Here is a 22,869-nt window from a genome sequence, read left to right as displayed (position 1 = left end):
GAATGTTCGCCACTCTCCTCGTTCCGCGTATGAAACATCGACGTTGCTCGCCGATCGACACAATTTGTTTCTCAAAACAAAGATCCTTACCTCTTTCTTCGTTCCTTTCTTCTTTCTTGGTTCCTTTGATTTTTTTAGTTTTTCGATTTCTCTTCCGTTCTCTTTGCTTTCTATAATCTTAGATTCTTTATTACATTTTTTTTTTTTCTTTTACAAGTTTTTAAGTTCTTTTAAGTTTCTTTGGTCTCTTGGCTTCTTGACTCCTTTCTTTTCCGGTTCTTAGATTCCTAAATTTCTACGTTTCTTCTTTCTCTGGTTCTCTCGACACCTTTCTTTTCTGACTCTTAGATTCCTAAATTCCTAGATTTCCTCTTTCTTCACTTTCTTTCTTCTTCTTAATCTCTTTTTTCTTGATCCCTTCTTTCCTCTTCCCTAATTTCTCGACTTTTACGCTTCCTTTTCACACGAATTATTTATCATTGCCAATTCATCTCACATCGCGCCAAAAATCGTGCAAAAATCTTTCGCGAGCCAAAGTGATCCCCCTTTCCTCCATTATATTACGTTACACTTCCTCCCTTTCCAACATTGATACAAATGGTATACGTTCCATTTCCATCCACCGAAGAAGGTGGCGAGCATTTATATCCCTTATATCCATCCACCACTCCCCTAATTAAATAAATCACGAAGAAAAAAGATGTGACGCGTTTTCTTTTCTTTTCTCTTTTTTCCTTTTCGATCGAACTCAGGCATCCCTCTGTTTAAATTGCAGAAGCGTTGGGGACCGGAAGCTCGTCGTGGCAGAGCGAGGATGGCGGCCCGAACTCGCGGCGAGGCGGCGAGACGCCCTCGTCTTGCGCGACCCCGACGTCGGCCAGTTTCCCGTCGGAGCCAGAGGTCGACGCCGACGTCGGAGTGAACGCCGACGGAAGCAACGCGACAGCCCCTTACCCTTGCCAATTCTGCGACCGCACGTTTCCCCGGCTTAGCTATCTCAAGAAGCACGAACAGGTATCCACGATTATTATATTACCTACCTTTTCTCCTTTTCCCCTTCCCTCCCTCCTTTCTTCCTTTTTCCCTCCCTCCACGATTATCGAAAACCGTTCGAGAACGATCGGTTGAAGGCGAAACCTAACTCACCTCGTGTTTATTATTTTCCATTTCGTAAGCTCGTTATGGAAATCGATCCTAATGTAATCCTTTGGAGAAAGTTTCCTTTTCCTTCGTTTTATTTTTTTTTTACAATATTTTACAGAATTTCTTATTTATTCGAAAGAAGTGAAATCTTAAATATTTTTAATCAATCTGTTTCGATCTTTCATCTTCATCCGATGAAGATTATATATATATATATATAGGCAGGATTTAGAAACGAGTGAATACAATTGAAATGTCATGGTCTTTATAAAAATTATAGTATCGTCAATCGTCTTTTTCCAGTTCGAGAACTACATACGCGTATTTAAGATTTCAGGAAAAACGGGTAATACAATATTTATGACACCGCGTCTATAATTACTTCTCTAAATTTCAAGGTTAAATATATATTCGAATCGTTATTTTTATACTATCAGCGAAACCGAATATCCGTCGAAGCGGAGACAGGCGTTGCGCCATTCGAGCGGAGGCGCGAAGGACGCGTGGCCTCTCTCTCTCTCTCTCTCTCTCTCTCCTCCATTTTTCCATTTTGCGGTGGCGGTGGCATTAGAGAAGACAGATTCTCTTCCGCGTCCGAGTGTACGTCGAACGGGTCATCTTCGGGTCAAAATCTGTTCCGTGGCCCATAACAGGTTGTACCGGTCAGGTTGTCCGTCCAGGTGGTTCTTCTCCGTGCTTCGGCTTCTTCGAGCCTCGATATAAAAGCCGCTTCCACATACGCGAGCTGAATCGCGCCTCGCTTCGAGCAAAGATACGAGGCCGATAACGGAGATAAATTTCGTTCAGGGGCTATGAAATCTTCCTTCGTTGCCTCGAATATATTCCCCCCCTCCTCTTTTTCTTTTTCTTCTTTGTCTCCTCTATCTCATCCTCGACTACGAGGAATCGGAAGAAAATTTTCCGTTCACGGAACGAGAATGGAATATCTTTTACTCGTTTGTTGAATCGATCGAACGAAAGCGGTGAAATTGATCGAATTTAAGAGAATTTCGAAGTGTATAAAGGCGTTTATCGAAATAGCTTTGGAAATGGGACGCGTCGAATCTTTAATTTTCACAGACAGGGTTTGAGAGAAAAAAAATGTTCAAAAGTGAGACGGATATGGAAAATCTTTAATAATCTTTTCCCAAATTATTACTTCCGAACGGGATGAAAATGTTTGCAGTTTTGCATAATTATAACAAATGTTATCGAGTTAATGAAAAAAAAAAAAAAAAAAGAAAAGAATCATCATCCATGATCGAGAAATATAATGACAGATCCGAGAGAGGAGATTTCTAGCGGTTGGAGGAGCGAAGAGAGGATCGACGGGGCAAGAAAGTTCCTCGGCGAGGAATTCCCTCCGGTGGTTGTCACCCAGGTAGATCAGTGTGACCGATATGATCGCGAACGGGCCGGGTCATTCTCTTTGTACAGCTCTTTTTATGCTCTCCTTTTTTTTTCTTTCTTTCTTTTTTTCGAGTCGGTCTTCTTCGTCCAACGAAGTAACCTCGGCACGTACGACTTTCGAGCCGTCGGCTCCTTTGAAGAGACAATCCGGACGGAAGGGCGAAGCGATCGCCTTCTTCTTCAAGACCTCTGTATCGCGACGTTTATATAGATTTTTCTATAAGGATAGAAGAAGAATTCGAAAGAGATGTGGAATTTCTGAGAAATTTTTGAGAGACCGTGTCTCGTCGATTTTTTTCCTCGAAAGGAAAAAAGAGTTTTAGGAAATTTTTCTGATTGGTGATTAAAAAATTGAAAATTTCGCAAATTTTTCTTTAGATCGTCTTGAAAATTTTTACGAAATTTCGTTTTTTCTTTTTTTTTTTTTTTTTTTCGTTTTCGAAATATATCTTTGAAAATTTCGTGGAATTATTTTCCTTGGACACGTTTCACGAAATTTTTATAAAATTCCTTCCCTCCTTATCCTCCACTTAAATTTTCAAAAATTTCTGCTTGACGGACAAAATCTTTACAACCGGATGGATAATATCTTCTCAAAATTATTAATCGACGCGTCAAGTATCGTATTTATCATTTTATTTTAAGAAAAATGATCGATATATGCAAATAAATAATCACTACCGTGACAATTACGAGTAATATCGATATGTATATTCGTTCCTTTTAATGTCATAGAGTCACGGGGACCAAATGCCGTACAGGTGCAGCTGGTGTGCCAGATTATTCAAACATAAACGCAGCAGAGATCGACACGTAAAGCTTCATACAGGAGACCGAAGATATCGATGCACGCACTGCGAGGCTGCTTTCTCCAGGAGGTACGTCTAAATGTCCTATTGTTACTACCATTATCCCTAACTTCTACGAATGCTTTTCTCTAAAGAATATCTCTCTCCCGGAATTCCTTCATCTTTCAAACTTTTATCTCTCGTTAATTATTATTTACAAAAACTGCTTTATCATTTTATTTTTTTATCAATCCCAATTGATAAATCGTAATAGATATTATCGCATGTAGTTTGTAAAATTTATTTTTATAGTATGACATTACGTGTAGCGTAAACGCAGACAGACACGTACGATCAAAGGAATAAATATCGGGAAATTATTGAAAAAAAAAAAAAAAGAAAAACGATTCCTACTATAAACATTCTACATCCACCTATGCGCGAAACTATGCGTACCGTAGCTCGAGTTGAAGAACAAACCAATCTGAAATAGACAAGCGGGAACGAAAGTGGAGGCCCCGATATTCCGATCCATCGTTTGACAAATGAATAATGATCGCGCGACGACCACGGCTCCGGCTGGCATTAGTCAAGCTTACTCTCTTACGTGACTCTTTCTGTATTTACCACCTTCCCATCCCTCCCTCCTCTCTCTCTCTCTGTCTCTTCTTCCTTCCCCTCCTCTCCCTTTCTATCTTTATTTCTCCCTTTTCCCTCGCATTCAACCCGCGGGTTATTGAAATGCTAAGCTGGTATAAAGCAGGCGGATCCGCAAGGGTGGCAAGCACACGCACCTTTTCGTCCTTTAAGTGTCCACATGGTCTCCTCGAAATATACACACGGATACACAACTGTATATATATATGTATGTATGTATATATACGTATAGGTACGTGAATACGAGAAGAAGGGGACCCCCGTCCCTCTTCTCTGCGTCTCCCCCAGCTGAGTGGACAGGTAGGCGCATAGGTGTTACGGGACAACAGGTAGAACATTAGTCAAGTGCCTCGTTGCTCCTCGTCCACCGACGAGCCCTTACGTCGCGCTCGTGACTTCCATTAGATCTCTTCTTCTCTTTATCTTTTTTTATTTTTCTTTCTGTTTAAACAAGAACGCGAAAGATTTTTAATTCTATTTAAATTAAGGTGAAAATGATTCTAACAGACGAGCTCTGGAATCGACGTAAAAGTTTCGGTCGAATTAATAGAAAAGAAGATTTGAAAATTTTCTAATAAATTAATCACTCAAATGTTAATGTTGATTAATTTTTGTTGCACGTTCCCCCGAAATTGCTCCTCCCGAAAAATATTTGCCAAGGAATATCTCTTAAACTCTATATAATTTTTTTTTTTAAACTCGAAAAATTTCTCTCTTTCTGACCAATTTTTTGAACTGTTAAAATGTTAAATGAGTGTCTTCTTGAGAGCGATGAAAATAAAAGTTTTAACAGAGGCTTAGCCTGTCAGCCATTATTACAATCGCGTTTCTGGATCTTTACGCCACATCTCTATTCGTTCTCTCAGCTCGACAGTCGGCTTGGGTGACCCAACAAAAGGGTGAAAACCCCTGTGGTTCTCTTACATAGATACCGTAACCGCAGGAGATCCGAACGATCGAAATCGATCGAGATACATGTTCGACCAGTTGTTATTCCTAGATCATCTGAGATAAGAGGAAATAAAGCGAAAACAACTTTTTCTCTTAATTTGTCGAAAATTATTATCGTCGTCGATATCCACTCTTACTCAATACAATAAATATTATTTTTCATGCTTTTCTTTAATAACGATACCTTTTACCTTTCGTATTTTCTTACTACTAGCATCCATTTCCAACATTTTGCAAAGAAAATTATGAATTATTTTTTTAAATATTCGTAAAATTGAAAGATCATAAAAACACATTTAAAACTATATATTGATGATATTGATACGCTCCAAATGCTCCTTTTTTCTTAACGAAACATCCTAAATCGTATATACGTCGTACAATCTTTCAACCGTCCTGCATGCAACAAACGTTCCCAAAAAAAAAAAACGAAGAGATTCAAGATGTCGAAAAAGTTGTTCGGTTTCAATATATATATATGTATCTTTTTTTTCCTTCTCCCTCCCCCTCTCCCACCCCCCCCCCCAAATTTTGCTAAGCAAAGCGCACAGAGACGATACACACGATAATAGGACAGGTAGAACATAACCAGTCGATAATCCTGGCACATGAATTATTCAAACACAAAGTGCAAGAGCAAATTTGCCGTCTGTCTTCGTTTCTGAACGAGCCGAGACACTGACCGGTTGGGCCAAACTGGTGACCTCGCCTTATAACGGATTTAGTTTTCCACCGGACGGATGAATTATTTATCCGTCCAGCGACACGCGAGCAGAGGAAAAATCGTTCAGCTATCGTTCACATTCTCTTTATTTTTGCCAACATCGATCAATTTTTCTGATATCCGAGATTGATTTCACGTTTATCCTTTCTTACAATTGTTCGAAGTTTTTTTTTCTTTTTTTTTTTTTTTCTATTTCTTTTTCCTTAAAATTCGATTCGATTTTATGAGAAAATACGTCTGTGAATTCTTCGCCACATTTTTGAGTAATATAGAATTTTGATTTAAGTTAAGTTTCTTTCTTTTTTTTTTAATAATTTTTCTTCGAACGATAAATAACGTAATGAAAAAATCCTCGTCAACAAATCAATTTACATTTATAATAATTCATTTCTTCTTTTTCCCTTCCCCCCCATTAAAATTTTTAGCGACCATTTGAAGATCCACATGAAGACTCACGACACGCAGAAACCGTATCAGTGCACGGCCTGTTCCAGAGGTTACAACACAGCAGCTGCCTTAACATCCCATATGCAATCTCACAAAAAGCATCATCAATCGCAAGGATCGGCCAAGGACATCGATTACGGTAGGAGAAGCGTGTCCTCTCACAGTACATCATCGCCGCCAGTACCGAGTTCTCCATCGCCGTCTTTAAACCTCGCTTTGAACCCGAAATCTGGGTTGAAAAGCTCGCAGGGCAGCGCTTCGACGACGCCAATCTTAAATTCTCCGTTGAAGTTGGCCTGCATGTATTGCACCAGAGATTCTTTCAACTGCATGCAACAGCTCCAGATGCACGTACATACGATGCATCAAGCTATCTTGAGCGGCGAAACTCTTGCAGTATCTCCATCGACAAATAGAGGCAACGAACAGATTGGTTATCAACATGGTGAGAAAAATTTAGATCGGTCGGAAGGAAGTTCCAAGGAGCACGATAGGAAATATCAAGATGATTCAGAGAGATCTGTGGAAAAGGATCATTATGAAAACGCGTTTACGTGCAATCAGTGTACCATGAAATTCTCCACATTAGGCTCTTTGAGAGATCACTTGATCTCGATTCATAGAACGGACAGTTTTAACTCTGCCTTGATGATGTGCCCACTTTGCGGCATTCCCTGTGCTTCAGCAGCTGCTTACGCGGAACATTATGTTCTTCAACATTGTGAAAATCGATCGATAGCTCCTCTGGAAAGTAAAGACTATATAGATGCCAAGATGAACGGAAGTTACGAGTCTAAAAGCTCCAGGAATCAGAAATGTAGGGAACAAATGTCTTCTTCTGAGCCAGCAGATTTAACTAGTAAACATACCGCTACTACGGAAAATTATTCAGCTGGTACTCTATTATGCGGCCAATGTGGAGCAGCTTTAAAGGATTTTGAATCCTTCAGAGAACATCTGGCTAGACACCTTCAAGCTAATCATAGAAACGATGCTGTCAGACATTCTTGTCCCAAGTGTGAGGCCAGTTTTCAAGACAGGGAAGATATGTTGGTGCACTTGACAAAGCATTATCTAGGTCAGATTAGTAAGGAGTATGCCTGTGGTGCCTGCAAAAAGCTCTATCCCCATCCAGATCTTCTTCAAAGGCACTTGCTCGATAGTCATGCACACCACCTCTATAGGTGCGCTCTGTGCAGAGATACTTTTGATTCCAGAGTGGCGATACAAGTCCATTTTGCTGTGAAGCACAGTCAGGAATGTAGGATCTATAGGTGTAACGCTTGTACGGTGTCCAATAATGAAAATTCACCGGGTAATGCACCGGGGGAAGGAAAAAGTTTCTTCAGGAGTGAATCCGAGATGACAAATCATGTGAGAAATGTCCATGCGCCTCCTACCGTGTCAAATAACAGCCCTGTAGCCAGAAGCCCTGCATCTACTCCTGGAATAACTGGAAATTCCGGACCGAGATGTGTTTTCTGTGGAATTTGTTGTACTTCTGAACTGGAATTACAGCTCCATTTGGCTAGCCATTCTGCTAACTTGTATAGATGTCCAGTTTGTAGAGAGGGATTTGCTGTGGAATTTTTGTTGGACAGGCATATTGCTCAAGCACATCATTCCAGTAATCAACAAGGTATTATTAGAACTAGCTCTAGAGAAAATGGAAGGATTGGTAGACCGCCAAGATTGCAAGAAGAGGTATGTTCAAAGTTTTAAATTCTAATCCAGTTAAAATGCCTTTTCATCTCTTTTAATTTTGATTGAATCTTTTCATTATATAGACAAAATCTCAAAAAAGAGGTCGTTCTCCAGCCTCCAGCAACAACAACACCGTAAATCAACGAGACAACAATAATAAACGTCCAAATTACTCCAATACATCTTCTCAACAGTGCGATCTCTGTGAAAGAGGGGAATTTTCTAATGAAACGGAACTTCAAGCCCATAAGAAATTGGTTCACACTCCAGCTAAGTTTCAAAATAAGTCCATAACAAATCTCAGCATGACTTGTGCATATTGTGGAGAAGTATGTCGTTCTAGAACTGATCTAGAATCTCATACAAGGATTCAACATGCATCAAATGAACCTGGGGGCCGCCACAAATGCAATATTTGTGACGAAGTTTGTCCTTCAGGTGCGATTCTAGCAGAACATAAACTGCAAAAACACTGTAAAATTCAATTAAGTGACACGTGTATTGTTTGTCGAGGAAATTTAGCCTCGGAATCACAGTTTTTAGAACATGTCCAAAGACATAGCTTGGAAAACGTAGATCCTCAGCAAAGATTAGACGCTTCTCTTCCCCATCTTCCTGCAGCATGTGTAGTTTGCAGACAGACACTGATCAGCGATTTGGAATGTCGTCTTCATGCCAGACATCATTTGAGAGCTTCTACTGGTCCTCACAGTGTGGGATCTAGCCCTAGTCCCAACCAAAAAAACCAGAATCCAAGTTGTTGTCTTTGCTTAAGAGATTATTCTGGTGATGACTTTGTTAATTTGCCTCCAAGTCATGTAAGCGGAGGAGGACAATCTTTGAGGGTCTGCAAGTCTTGCTACATTCGTCATTCTCAAGGTTTACCTATTTTGAATTCGTATGAATCTGTTAGATCTAAATGTGATGATTCTTGGACATCTAATAATAAAGATGGACAATGGGATGGATCGAAAAATAAATGGGAATCGGAGAATAAATATAAAGAGAATAGAAATGGAATGATTGATAATAAGAGATGTCAAGATTGTGGAGTGAAATTTGAGGATTCCGAAGAGGTGGAAAAACATAGGATAGTAGAGCATGAGAAGACTGGAGCTGCATCTAATACGTATACGTGTATACAATGTCAAGTAATAAAACTTACAATAATTAAATAAATATAAAATATAATAATTTGATATTTCAAAAATTTATATATTATTTATTTATCATATTTCTAAATCATATCATCATAAAATCATAAATAAAAGCTAAAAATCTAGTGATTAATTCATTCATTTTTTTTTTTTTTAGATGTCATTCGCAACAGAAGCAAAGATTCAGCAGCATATAAGGAAAGAGCATTTGGAAGTATCAGGAAAAACTTCTATGGAGGCATTACGATGTCATCTATGTCTATTTGAAGCTAATAGTCCATTACAGTTGCAAAGCCATTTGATAGAACATACTTTTGCAGGATGTGCCGCTCTCAGCTGTTATATTTGCCAATCTCTTTTCACTGCACCTATTGGTCTTCAGGTATATATTATAAGAAATATTATTATCCATTAAATTATTATTATTGTTATTTTCAAAAATAATAATTAACTTATATCTTTACGTAGATAAATAAAATTTATATCTTTTTAAATATCTTCAATTTTTAATTTTTTAGAATCATATGCTTCAAGAACATGGTTTGGGTGCACGTCCATATGACTGTTCCCAGTGCACATTAAAATTTTTCTTCAGGGCAGAATTAGATCATCATATGTTAACATTCCATCGATCCGGAGAAGTATCCTCACCTGATGAAGATATACAAAATAACATTGAAACAAAACTAAGAGACACTGAAAAAAATAATTGTGATGAAAGAATAATAGTGAAAGAAGAATTGTTACCGGAAGCTGCAGACGAAGAAGAAGAGATTAATGTGGATGAGCAAGTAGAAGAGAACGAGCAAAAGGAAGAAAAACAATTAGAAATCGAAACAAAATTAAAAACTGAAATCGAGGAAGAAAACATTCTCCAATCTTCTGTTTCTGAGAAGATGGAATCGTGATTATTTCTCGTTGATCGAGAAAGTAAAAAGTTCGAATAAGATATAATTTTTGAATTAGTCTGAGACAAAAATATGATAAAGAAATTAATGGCGTGTTCTTAGACTAAATCAAAGCTTAAATTATCTATTAATAATATATTAATAAACTGCACATATATTTTTGTTAATTTATAATATATCTATTCTGTAAAAGAAAGACAATATGTTGATTTATCTTATTATATAAAATTATTGTTTTTTAGTATATAGTTAAGTTTTTTTCGTTTAAATATAAGGAATAAGAATCTTAATAGAATTTTGTTTAAAAACTATAGAGAAATCTTTTATTGAATGATTATTACAATAAAAAAAGTTATTTTAGGATAATATTTATTCGATTTTTTGATTAAAATATCTTTATAAAAATGTTTTATATTTATTCATATAGTTAATTAAAATTTTTATTCACATAAATCTTTATTATATTAACAGTCCATTTTCTAATATGATTATACGTTATTTTATTTTATTAGATTGCAAAATTACGAATGGAAATATGCAGTAAGTATAATTCATATATATATAAAATCCTCAACATTTTGCAAATTGTCAAAATGGTACAAACTTGTAAATTCGTATATAATACAAGTTTTTTACTGATAATAGTTATAAATAATTTATGCGAAGTATAATTTTCTACCAGTCTAGAAAAGTTTGAAAGTTTTATAATATTTTTTATCGAATTTTATTATTCTCTGTTATCTATACGTGAATTTTTGTTGTTTATTTTGGTATATTTTACTCTATGCTGAATTTGAAGTTATAACGTTAAACTTCATTGTTTAATATGTTGTTTATCTTAACATGCGTTAATCTTAATGTCGCATAATATTTCAATATTTAATATATTGAAATATGAGATTAATTTGAACAAATATTGTAACATAAAAACAATATTATTTCTTATTGCACAAATAAAAAAAAGAAAAAAAAATAATTGTATAATATATAATTGCAACTGCAATTTGTAAATATGTTGAATAATATTAGAATTATAGTATTAATCAGCGTTTTATCGATTTTGATCATTATTTTAAGCAACGATTATTATTTAAAGGAAGCAAATGCAATAACTTGTCTTTATTAAACTTAGAAAATCAGAAAAATAGTTCTTTATAAAATAAATTATTGTTCTAAATCAACAATTCTAACCTTTTTATTCTTCCTATTATAATTATATATGTATAGTAATTTATATTTAATAATTGTTAAGTGTTTTATTTAAATTTTTATTTGAATTATTGTAATTTAATTTTTTGAGTTTTAAAATTGTTACATAAGATGTTTCAGGGTTAATTTTATTTTAATAAAAAAATAATTAAATAATCTTTTATTTTTTTTCTAAAATATAAGTAATATTGTTATTTTTAATGACAGTACATATAATAAAATTCTATTTTATAATATATTATATAATTAATATCATATATTAATATTAAAAACATTACAGAATGTAATGTAATAATATATACATATACATAGTAATATATATCTACTCTTACAGAATGTAAAATAATATGATAATTTTAATAAAAATGTATGTGAAAAAAGATTGATTAATATAATTAATTTTATTGAAAGAAAAAGTTATATTAATTTTATTAATTTTAAATTAACAAAAAAACACAATATTTATATAAATTACAATTCTAAATTCTAAATGATAATACAATGATAATAATATTTTAATGTTTTATATATATACTTACAATATTTATTCTGCATATAAAATAATATTATATACGTATATATTTTTTTTATAAATTTCAATTATATAGAATATAGTTTACTTATTAATTATTGTATTAAAATTAATCATAAATTATACTTTAATGGATTTATTTATATTATATATTTTGTAATTAATTTAGAGTAGTGTTGTAATATTAAATTAGTAGTGAGTAATATTAAATTAGATTATTTAATATTATTTATGAAATATATACAATCTTCATTCCTGAAACATCAACAATTTATTTATGTAATTACTTTTTCATGTAAATATTATATAGTGCATTTAGAAATTATGTTGTCTTGATATATTTAGATAAAAAACTGTTTAACCTGCCTTTCTCTATATTTTCTAGCTTTTAAATTATTATTATGTTTACATTTTATAGAATTTTTTTATTTTACATTATCTACTGCTCCCAATCCTCGAATCGCTCTTAAACCTCGATTATTTGTAGGCACAGATTGAGATGTCTGATTGTTCAATTCGTTCGTTGAAGAATGACGCTCTAAAATAAATAGTCTTATTCATTCTTTAATAAATATTACATTTACAATTACATAAATTTTTTTTATTTTAAAATAAAAATCAATTTTTTTTCGAAAAGAATTAAAAATTTAAAAATTTATTTGGAATTACCATCTTCTGTTCTCAATACTGAATTAATAATATCATTATCCTCTTGAATAAATGTTTTATTCAATTGTGAATTATAAAATTTTTGTAAATTTACAGGTAATGTATTAAAATTTCTACTCTCCAAATCTATTGTATATAGTAACTTCTGACGAGATGTAGAACATATATTTTCTTTAATTAAAATTTGTCTTGCAATGATCATTAAATCATTCAGTTTTTCTTTATGACTGTCATAAAAATGTTTACCATGTATAATAATCTGGAAACATAAAGAAATATTAAAATAAATCAATAAATGAAATCAAAGTTTAAGCTTCAAATACTCACTAATTCTGTAAAAATTTGGATATCTTCTGAAGAAGCTATTTCTAACAACATTTCCATGTAATCCAATAATGCAGATTGAAATCTAAGAAAGGATTGTGATGAATGCAGAATATAACTTAAATATTTAGAAAATAAACAAATAGCATTATGAAATTGTACTGTATTTTCTTGTCTTAGATCTTTTCTTCCTATATTTATAAAAAAATAAAAAATTCATTAATAAATATATTAATTTCAATTTTTCTGGTTTTTGAATCAAAAACATAGATAAAAAAAGTACTTACTTTCATAATCAATTTGAAATCGTCTTACTAAATGTTTATATAAACTTGTTTCTTCAGAATCACATAGATTTTTGATTGTAGGATAATTATATATCATTAATAATTTTGCTCCAAAGTCCCGATTGTTTAAAGCATGTTGATAAAGTTTATCATGTATATCTCTGCAATTAATTAAAATCAATTAAAATTAATTTTTAAAAATAATTATTAGAGAACATAAGAAAGAAAGAATGAAACTAAACATTTTATTTTATAATATTACTTTAAGTTTTCCTTATTCACTTTCTCATTAATTAATTTTACAAAATCTTCTGATTTTTCTGCTACATTTTCATTGTGAACAGTATTGATAAGATTGAGAAAATTCACATAATCTATATCATCAGAATATAATGATCTTCCTGGTCTAGATAATGAATTTTTATCATTTTGAGCCCATCCTCGACCACGACCAATTGACACCATTTCTACTTCGGAAAAAGTTTAAACTATGAAATAAAAAGTAAATAATAAATTTTTGCAAAAAATATATATATTACTATAAAAACTTTTGAATTAAGATATTTATTTCCTTAAATTTCTGCATAAAATATATACTCACTTTCAATATAAAAATTCGATGGAATAAATACTATTAAAGATTTTTAATTACTATATTAAATAAGAAAAGCATAAAACTAATCATAAATCAGCGCCATCTCTTGAGTGCCTGAATTTGTATAGTATATAATGGCAAAGAAAGAAAACAATGAGAAAAAAACAAAGTTAAAAATTATGAAATCAGCGCCATCTTTAAAATGCTGTAAATAAAATAGATATAGATAAGAACAAACAATAACAAAGATAATATAAGAAATGATTATTAGCGCCATTTTTGAATGATATAAAAAGACATAAAGATATATAAAAGAGAATTAAATATAAACACAGACTAGATATAAAGGTGATATTTTTATTTATCTTATTTATTATCTTTTTATATATTATATCTAATCTGTAATAAAGTCTGGCAAAGATGGCCCTAAACTCAATTTTTATTCTATCTTTAAAAAAGTGATTCTATTATTCAAAACATAATGGTGAGAATCAATCTTTATATTCTTTATCTTTTTTTCACTATTTATTTTTTTCTCTATATGTGTTTCATTTGAATATTCTAAAGATAGCAAGTTTCTTAATATTTAACCTATTTTTTCTATCTCTTTATACTGCTTTCTTTCTTTTTCTATAATGTTATAAGAATACTGACAAAAAAAATCTCTTTTCCAATTCTATGTTCCTATTAACTATATATTTTTCAGTCAAAAATCATATTCTTGTTAAATGATTAAAAAAATATTTATTATATTTATAATATGATTAGAATCTATATAGATGAATGAATGATGATGAATTGAATAAATCTGAAAGTTTAAAAATTGAAGATATGAAAAACTAAATTAAAATTTTACTTCATTTATAATATTTAGAATATTTTTACAAAACTTATAATATTGATATAAATAATACAAATCTACCATAAATATTGGAATTTAATAAACAAAAATCTTTTTTCTTTTGTTAACTTTGTTAACTTTACGAATTTTAAATGGATTGAATTTACTGCTCAAATGATAAAGAATACATGAAAATTCTTGACATGACCGACAAACCAGAACAGGAACATAAAATCTTAAAAGATAGTAGATCTATTTTATATCTTGTCTATGATATATAAAGAATATATAAGAGTATATAAGACAAAACACATAAGTTGTAAAAAATGATTATAAATTATTAAATCATTTTATGTGTCCAAAAAAATTGGAAAAAAAAGAAATTCCTAAGAGTGGTTCAAATCTCACATTTTTTATATAAAATAGTATATATTTATATAAAATAATACATTACTAAATATTGTTTATATAAAATAATATAATTTTTTATATAAAAAATGTTATTGAATTTAATATTTTATATGTCTTACTTTGTACATATACATATATGTATAAGGAAATGAATGTATTTATTATATTAAAGATTATTAGATAATGATTAAAAATTAACTACAGTTAATTCTATCAAATTTATATGTATATATGTAAATTTCTATTTTTTTAGTTATTATTCTTATAACATTTTTTTATTAAAATTTTATTTTCAATGAAATAGATATTTAAATTTAATAATAAATATTCATAACATAAAATATAATGGATAAATTATTCCATTCCCCTCTAATAAATAATAATGGTAATATTATTACAATGAAAAAAAATATTAATTATACGAAAGAAATATTTTTCGTCTAAATCGTTATTTAATAAAAAAAATTAAATTTTTAAAAAACGAAATAAACAATTAGCATATTGAAAATTTTGTCTTCTTTTAAAATTGATAAAATAGTAATAGGTAGTAGCAAACTATAAAAAGAAAGGGTTAAAAATTTGTTGACGATCATTTAACGCGCATGCGCCATTATATATGTATGATCACCGGACGATCGCCAGTCATCAATCGGTGATCTGTCATCTTCTATCGTTATAAGTAATTTTTAGCTGTTTTAAATTTAATTCAGAAAACATCGAATTATTTTCTTACTATTAATAGTTTGAAAATATTTCGAATATTTCAAGGTGGTAGATATTAACGAAGAAAAGAAAAATATTAGTGATCATTAAAAAGTGAATGTGAATATTTATCTGTTCAAAGTCAGCGGATTTTACCATGACGACAGAAGAACAATTTCAAGCGGCTGTTAATGTAATCAGGAATTTGCCAAAAAATGGTAAATTTTTTCAAATATTCAATTTTGTATATTGTAGTAATGTTTGATTTTTTGTTATGACTATTTTTAAAAAATAAAGTCATAACATTGTTTATACATTATCATATTTAGTGTAAAATGCTTTATAAAACTGATAAAAACGTAATAAATTTTTATTCTTTTTTTTTTTTAATTTTTTATTTTTCTTTTTAATTTCAATTTTTTTTATTCCTTGGAAGTTTGCTTAAACTGGTTATTTTAATCAGCAGTATACATAATATGCACTCATTAAACCATTCGTACAAAGTCCGATTTGACGGAATTTTCAGAATATTTCTTTTCTTTTCATTAAAATTATTAATATTTATATTTATATCTTAAATTTTAAACAACAATAAAATATGTTTTTTATTAACTGTTATTAATTTATTATATATTTTTAATTTTTAATAAGTATAAAAATTATTTGTAACTAAATGTACAATAAGGATTTAAAATTATCATTTTCTTATTGTCATATAATTTATAGTATAATATATAGTATTTGCAATTATTTACTTAATTAAATTTATTTAATTAAGAATTCAAAAACAATAAATTTACTCTATGAATTTTTATTTATTTTTTTTTTTTTTTGAAATCTTTTATTATTTTGTAAATGTAAACTAGATTATTTGAATACAATTACATTGAATACATTTTTAATACTATTAAATTCATAAATATGCATATGTTACTTTCCATTTATTAGATATGAATGTGTAAGTGTTCTCATTTCACTTTCTAACAGAATAAGAATGGATGAATTGCAGTTTGTATTTAAAATTAGAATGCTCTTTATGAGCACAAATATATTTACATCTTGTTAAAAATTTATATTATTAAATATTTAAGATTTTATATTCAATATATTAAATATAAGTAATATAATTAAACTTAATAAATTATAAAAATTCATTCATTATCTTCATATTTTTATAAAATTAATGATAATTAATTTTTTTTTAATCTCTAATATAAAATTAATACACTATTATCTTTTGGTTTTCTAATAAAAAATTCTATAATAAAATTGTTATTTAAATATTAGTCCTTTAATTTTAGGAGCATATCAACCTAGCAATGAAATTATGCTACGTTTTTATGCATATTATAAACAAGCAACAGAAGGACCATGTCAACAACCAAAGCCAGCTTTTTGGGAAGTGGTTAAAAAGGCAAAATGGGATGCTTGGACACGTTTGGGAAATATGAGTAGAACAGAAGCTATGAATAATTATGTAGAAGAATTAAAAAAGGTTAATTTTTATATTATATTCCAATAAATATTAAATATTATAATATCTAAAAATTATTTAACATTCATTTATAACTTAACAGATTGTAGAAACAATGTCTTACACAGACAAAGTAGCTAATTTTTTAGATAGTTTAGATTCATTTTGTGAAAGTGTTCCACCTGAAGATTTGGAACTACTTCTTGGTCCTGTATTAGAACGTATGCGTTCACAACCTGGAATGCCATTATCTGGTTCTCCTTTAGGTTTGTATTTATAAATAGAAATATTATATTTTATTTTTTATTTGTTATCTAATAATTTATTAACAATTAATGATATTTGATTAATTTTGATATTTATAAATAAGAAATTCAAAATAATTTAATTTTTGCAATAATTTCTATGTAGCATCAAGAGAAACATCACCACATAGAGTTTGTAATATAACTCGACATATTGCAAGTAGTTTAGAAACTAGCCCAGCCACTAGCCATGGTACAAGTCCACCTGATACTGATGGTGAAGAAGAATTTATAGATACTGTTGAAGTAAATACTATAAATATTATAGACAATGTATATTAGATATCTTTTATTTTCATATAATATAATTGAAAAATTATGTTTTTTTACTTATATATATAGTCAGCTCCAGAACGAATACAAAAAGATACAACAAAAACCTCTAATGTTATTCAGAAAATGACTAATGGCTTAAATATTTCTACTGAAAAAATTAATGAATTAATTCCTCAAAAAGAAAATTCTTCGGAGTTAATTAATGGATACACTAATACAAATGGTTATACAGAACCACTAATAGAGAATAAACAAGAAAGAAATAAACAACGAATTAAAAAAGATGAAAAATCCAATGATGAATTTTTTAATCAAATAGCTACAACTATGCAAAATTTGCAAAGAGATTTAGATCGAATAACGACCAGAGTACGCAGTTTAGAAGGACAAACATTACAGGCATTGGCACCATCAATAATACATGTAAATAAAATAAAATAAAATTTTTATCTTATTTTTCGCTTATTATGATTTTGTTTACTGACTTATACACATATATTATATATTTTTCTAGAAACAGCCTACTTCATATCCAAAATGGTGGCCTTTACCAGAATGTTCACCGCGATTATTCACTATCTTAATTATATGGCCGTTTATAACACAGTTTTTGATTTCTTTAATACAACGTTATCGTCAACGAAGGCTGTGATTTAAACATTACCACTATTTCATTCAAAGTATATTCCATTATTTAATATTAGGTAATGAATTCACATTAATGTTGAATTCAAATAATATAGACATTTTCTAAGAATTATTAATTTAAACGCGTATTTGGCCAAAACTGCGATTCGTGTAGATTGCATTTATAAGCGAATAATCAATCGTATAAAAGTTTTAAAATTTGTTTTTTATAATATTCACATATGAATGTACAGTAACTGTACAGAAATGTTTATTTATTTTAAATACGAAAGAATTGATGAGAGTTTGATTGCTCTCTGTATGTTTATATATTAAAAATTAATGAATTAATTTAGTATTTAATTTGTCCAAAGATATAATGTATAAAATCAGTTGAATGAAAAATTATAAATATTTTGTTTAATGAAATTAATTTCTTCAGAAATAATAAGAATACATTTAAAAAATGTATAATATCAATTAGAAACATTTATAATATTATTTATAAAAAATTTTTTTTTTAAGTATTCAAAATATAAAATACAATCTATAATGGTATATAGACAATAAATGATAGTAACAAATAGTAAATGAACTGAATTATAAGTCAATTGAAAGATTTTTCCATATTAATAATTTCTGATATTATATCTTTGAACAAATTATAATTTACATGTATTATAAATAATAATGTGTATTCATATATTGTAATATAGACAAAAAGATTATATACAAATTTTATATTGTACATTCAGATTAAAGATAGAACAAAGATAGAATTAATTAAAATATGCAATTTTTTTAAAAAAATTTATAATTTACTTCAGATTTTCTTATCATTATCATTCAATGATATTATAAGGTTTACTTTTTTCAATGAATTTTAAATTAAAAGTAAATATATCACAAAATTATGTACAAATGTTGTATAAAAATGTATAATTTTTAATTATATTTGTAATAATTATTATTTGTAATTATTTTTCACTTTATACAATCTCAATAAAATATTTAAAACTATAATTTTCATTTTTTGTTTTTTTAAAGTTATAATTAATTATAATTAAATATAAGTTCATATATTTTTTTTACAATTTTTATTTCTATTAATACATATATATTCATAAATAAATTGTTAAAATGAATTTTTCTTTCAAAGCAAAAATTATGTTCATATGAAATTTTAATTTACCATATAATTATTTACAACGATTAATGCAAATTGTATAATGCAAATGTATGTAATCATTTCTAATTATATAAATTTATTTCAAAACATTGATAAAAAATCAAGTAGATATATAATATAATTTATGAATATTTATATTTCAATAAATAATATTTTATTCTCATAATTCATAAAAATTTAAAGTTCGAATGAAAATAAAATTAATTGATAAAATATAATATATTTTTAAGAAAGATTTCAAATATGAGTACCACTGTAAAATAACCTTGTTCTTATTTTATATGAATTAAGGATCGTTGAGCCAATATTGGCAACAACGAAATGTTAGTAATTTGGTAACATTAGAATTTTTTTTATATTGCTCAATTCAATTTTTATATGTTTACATAAGTGATAAAATTTCTGACGAAAGCAATATACGATACGTATCAAATGTTAGAACTTATAGTATTCCACAGGTTGCGGTAATCAATAAATTGTTGCTTTATTCAATTTTTACATGACGTTTCTTATTAGTGGTTCGAAAGCGTAAACCATAATTAAAAATATGAATAAAAATTTGCTTGTCATCGTTTTAACATTTTTTATTATGAATCTATCAAACGCTCAAGATATAGATTTGGGAACTATTGTTTTTGCAAATATTGTAAGTTAAAAAATGTTTTCTAAATAAATAATATTGATATTTTATATCATATATTATATTAGTTGTTATTATGAGCACATATTTATTTTTCATCTCGTTAATGCGATATGTGAACTAAATAATATAATAATGATTATTATTATCTTTTAAAAATAACTAATTTCTTTAACAGTTGTATAGACATGGAGATAGAACACCTATAAGACCTTATCCAAATGATCCTTACAATAATGAAAGTATATGGCCAGTTCCATATGGTCAATTAACAAATGTAAGTAATTGTTAATCTTAATATACATTAATTTTTATTTTAAATAATTCCTTTAACAGAAAAAAATATCAATTTTATATATTATTTTTACTATGTTCAATTTTTAATGTTAAAATCATTCTGGAATATTTTTTATTATTTCTTACAATAATATATTTATTAAATTGTTTATAGATTGGAAAGGATCAACATTTATTACTTGGCCGTTGGATTCGCAAACGCTATTCATATTTATTAAATGAATTATATTCTCCATATGATATTTATATTCAAAGTACTGATGTAGATCGTACTTTAATGTCAGCAGAATCACAACTTGCTGGTTTATATCCACCAGTTGGTAAACAAATATGGAGTAATATTAAATGGATGCCTATTCCAGTGCATACTATTCCAGAAGATAAAGATTATATTTTAGCTGCTAAAAAATATTGTCCTAAATATGATTATGAACTGGATAAAGTTCTTAATTCTCCAGAAATGAGAAAAATAAATAAAGAAAATAAAAAATTATATGCATATTTGACAGAAAAAACAGGAAATAAGATTTCATCTCTAAGATCTGCTGAACAACTTTATGATACTTTATTTATTGAGGTAAATTTTTATTTTCTAAATTATTTTCTCTTTTAATAAATAATTTTATTTGATATATTCTATATATTCTGAATTTGCATTATAGAATCTTTATAATAAAACATTACCAGAATGGACAAAATCAGTATTCCCAGATAAACTTAAATCTATTGCTGAAAAAAGTTTTACAACTAGTGCCTATAATAAAATTCTTCAAAGATTAAAATCAGGTAATTGTTTTTAATGTATCTAAAAAAAGTTTAAATCAAATTTATATTATAATGTGAAAGATATAAAAAAACAGGATCATTACTTGGAGAAATGATAGATCATATGGAAAAAAAATCAAAAAATGCCTTAGTACCTGATAGGAAAATATGGATGTATAGTGCTCATGATGAAACTTTAGCTAATATGTTAATGACTTTAAATGTTTTTGAACCACATTGTCCACCATATACTGCTACAATTTTGATAGAGTTAAGAATAAATTTAAAAAATCAGTATTTTGTAACTGTAAGTATTTAAAATAAAAAGAATATGAATAAACAGTACAAAATTATTAATATTTTTTATAGATATATTATAAAAATACTAGTGAAGAACCAAAACTTTTAACACTCCCTGGTTGCATTACATTATGTCCTTTAAATCAATTTATTACACTAACAAAAGATGTTATACCTATAAATTGGGAAAAAGAATGTACAATGGATTGGGAACAACTTGAATATAATATGAATACACCAGCAGTTATTGGTAAATTTCTAAAATAATATAAATATACTTTTTATTAGAAATAATAAAGTTTAATCATTTATTTAATCTTTATTCTATTTCAGTAATACTGACATCTTCTATATTAATGTTACTTTTACTAGTTTTATTTATAATGGGCTTTATTTATTGGCATTATAAACGAGAACATAATCAGTATTACCTACGATTAACAACGGATCCTATATAATTGGATATAATATTGTGAAAGAAATAATTGACATTATGCGTGAGCGTTTTTATTATAATATCAATGTTTTCGTAATTAGATAATTAACAGAATTACGATAAATTATAAAACTCATATTTGATTTTACAAACAATTAAGAAATGAATTTATAATACGAAAAATAAGTCTGATAATTATTTTCACATAAAATATTCGAAAAAAATTTTATATATTTTATGATATTTGTACTTTTTTATTGATGATAAAACATTTCAGTTTATAATTAAATAAGTGGATAAATAAATCCATAATTATTTATAAATTTTAATTGATAAAAAAAATTATATATGCTCATACAGATTGTTGAAAACAAGGCTGTTATAAAACGGTATTTCTAATAATTTTTAGCTTAACAGAAGAATAAAAGATCCTTAATAATTTTTGTGATTATAAAGTGCTATATTACTTAAATTGATTTTTATATATAATATGAATTTACAAAATTATCTGTGATGACCAAAATAATTTACACATTAATTCCGAAAAAATTAAAGTAATTAAAATAATTTTTGTAAAAATGATATATTATGATAAGAAAAAATGAATTTTAAAATATATATATTAACTCAGGGTATCTTAATTTTTATTTTATACTAAACAAATAGATTCATAAATATTTGAAATTCAAAAAAAAAAAATAAAATAAAATATTTTAAAGAAATTAAATTTGCAATATTTTAAAGAGTATCTAGTCATATATTATATTAAATTACCATTAATTAAAATTCTATTTGTTATTAAATTATAATATGTTTACATGAATGTTATTATAATTTATTGCAAATCCTATTTTTTGAATAAGAAAGACAAAGTAAATTAGATTTAGTGAAACAAAAAGACAATATCTTAGAGAAGAAAGAAGTTACGTCCTATTTTAATCAAATAGATTATACTCTAAAAATTTTTCAATTTTTAAACTGAACTATTTTATCACTATATTTTGTTGTTCGATATAAGCATACAAATATAAATTGTATTCTATTTAAAGTATTTTTGTGACATTTAAAAGCGAATAAAATAAGTATTATAAAGAAATTAGT

The 22,869-nt window shown here is 28.1% G+C and overlaps 4 protein-coding genes across 12 annotated transcripts in view; 3 read left to right on the top strand and 1 right to left on the bottom strand.

The window, feature by feature from the left end:
• L (zinc finger protein Lobe) overlaps nt 1–10,257 on the top strand; it is a 77,099-nt gene extending 66,842 nt beyond the window's left edge. For 2 of the 3 annotated variants that reach the window (XM_086908818.1, XM_031917007.2), the window contains 6 exons: nt 776–1,014; nt 3,289–3,431; nt 6,099–7,824; nt 7,908–8,975; nt 9,139–9,363; nt 9,500–10,257. In XM_086908818.1, the coding sequence (XP_086764944.1) occupies nt 776–1,014; nt 3,289–3,431; nt 6,099–7,824; nt 7,908–8,975; nt 9,139–9,363; nt 9,500–9,889 (3,791 nt within the window). In that variant the 3' untranslated portion in view covers nt 9,890–10,257. The remainder of the gene's footprint in view (nt 1–775; nt 1,015–3,288; nt 3,432–6,098; nt 7,825–7,907; nt 8,976–9,138; nt 9,364–9,499) is intronic. The other variant, XM_086908819.1, reaches the window with a different exon arrangement.
• Nucleotides 10,258–11,480: 1,223 nt separating this feature from the next.
• LOC100870828 (uncharacterized) lies at nt 11,481–13,792 on the bottom strand. 5 transcript variants are annotated; one of them, XR_015292255.1, is made up of 7 exons: nt 13,512–13,718; nt 13,173–13,398; nt 12,911–13,071; nt 12,627–12,814; nt 12,300–12,558; nt 11,997–12,168; nt 11,481–11,885 (listed from the first exon to the last, which is right to left on the bottom strand). XR_015292255.1 is itself a non-coding variant. In XM_086908830.1 (6 exons), the coding sequence occupies exons 2-6, from the start codon at nt 13,373–13,375 to the stop codon at nt 12,056–12,058; spliced, it is 924 nt and encodes a 307-aa protein (XP_086764956.1). In that variant the 5' UTR covers nt 13,376–13,398; nt 13,512–13,792; the 3' UTR covers nt 11,481–12,055. The 5 variants fall into 5 exon arrangements, 3 of the variants coding, with proteins under 3 accessions (XP_086764956.1, XP_031772888.2, XP_086764957.1); XR_015292256.1 differs by having other exon boundaries at nt 13,173–13,377; nt 13,512–13,712; XM_086908830.1 differs by having other exon boundaries at nt 11,481–12,168; nt 13,512–13,792.
• Nucleotides 13,793–13,917: 125 nt separating this feature from the next.
• LOC100870702 (acyl-CoA-binding domain-containing protein 4) lies at nt 13,918–19,164 on the top strand. Of its 3 annotated transcripts, none has more exons than XM_086908829.1 (7): nt 13,918–13,989; nt 15,602–15,677; nt 16,761–16,954; nt 17,037–17,199; nt 17,345–17,484; nt 17,581–17,937; nt 18,029–19,164. In XM_086908829.1, exons 1-7 carry the CDS (start codon nt 13,987–13,989, stop codon nt 18,164–18,166), a joined length of 1,071 nt encoding a protein of 356 aa, XP_086764955.1. In that variant the 5' UTR covers nt 13,918–13,986; the 3' UTR covers nt 18,167–19,164. The 3 variants fall into 3 exon arrangements, with proteins under 3 accessions (XP_086764955.1, XP_012343034.1, XP_012343033.1); XM_012487580.3 differs by lacking the exon at nt 13,918–13,989 and adding an exon at nt 15,371–15,436; XM_012487579.3 differs by lacking the exon at nt 13,918–13,989 and adding an exon at nt 15,384–15,525.
• Nucleotides 19,165–19,227: 63 nt separating this feature from the next.
• Nucleotides 19,228–22,864, top strand: LOC100870581 (prostatic acid phosphatase). The gene is made up of 7 exons (XM_003694408.3): nt 19,228–19,976; nt 20,149–20,247; nt 20,422–20,844; nt 20,930–21,053; nt 21,128–21,339; nt 21,402–21,582; nt 21,666–22,864. The coding sequence occupies exons 1-7, from the start codon at nt 19,878–19,880 to the stop codon at nt 21,788–21,790; spliced, it is 1,263 nt and encodes a 420-aa protein (XP_003694456.2). The 5' UTR covers nt 19,228–19,877; the 3' UTR covers nt 21,791–22,864.
• Nucleotides 22,865–22,869: the final 5 nt, after the last annotated feature.

The sequence above is a fragment of the Apis florea genome, unplaced genomic scaffold (assembly GCF_048593485.1).
Source record: "Apis florea isolate Af1SG1 unplaced genomic scaffold, ASM4859348v1 contig_3081_pilon, whole genome shotgun sequence".
Lineage (NCBI taxonomy): Eukaryota > Metazoa > Arthropoda > Insecta > Hymenoptera > Apidae > Apis > Apis florea.
Note: the sequence above shows the minus strand (reverse complement) of the source record. Positions and strands in the feature narration are given on the sequence as shown.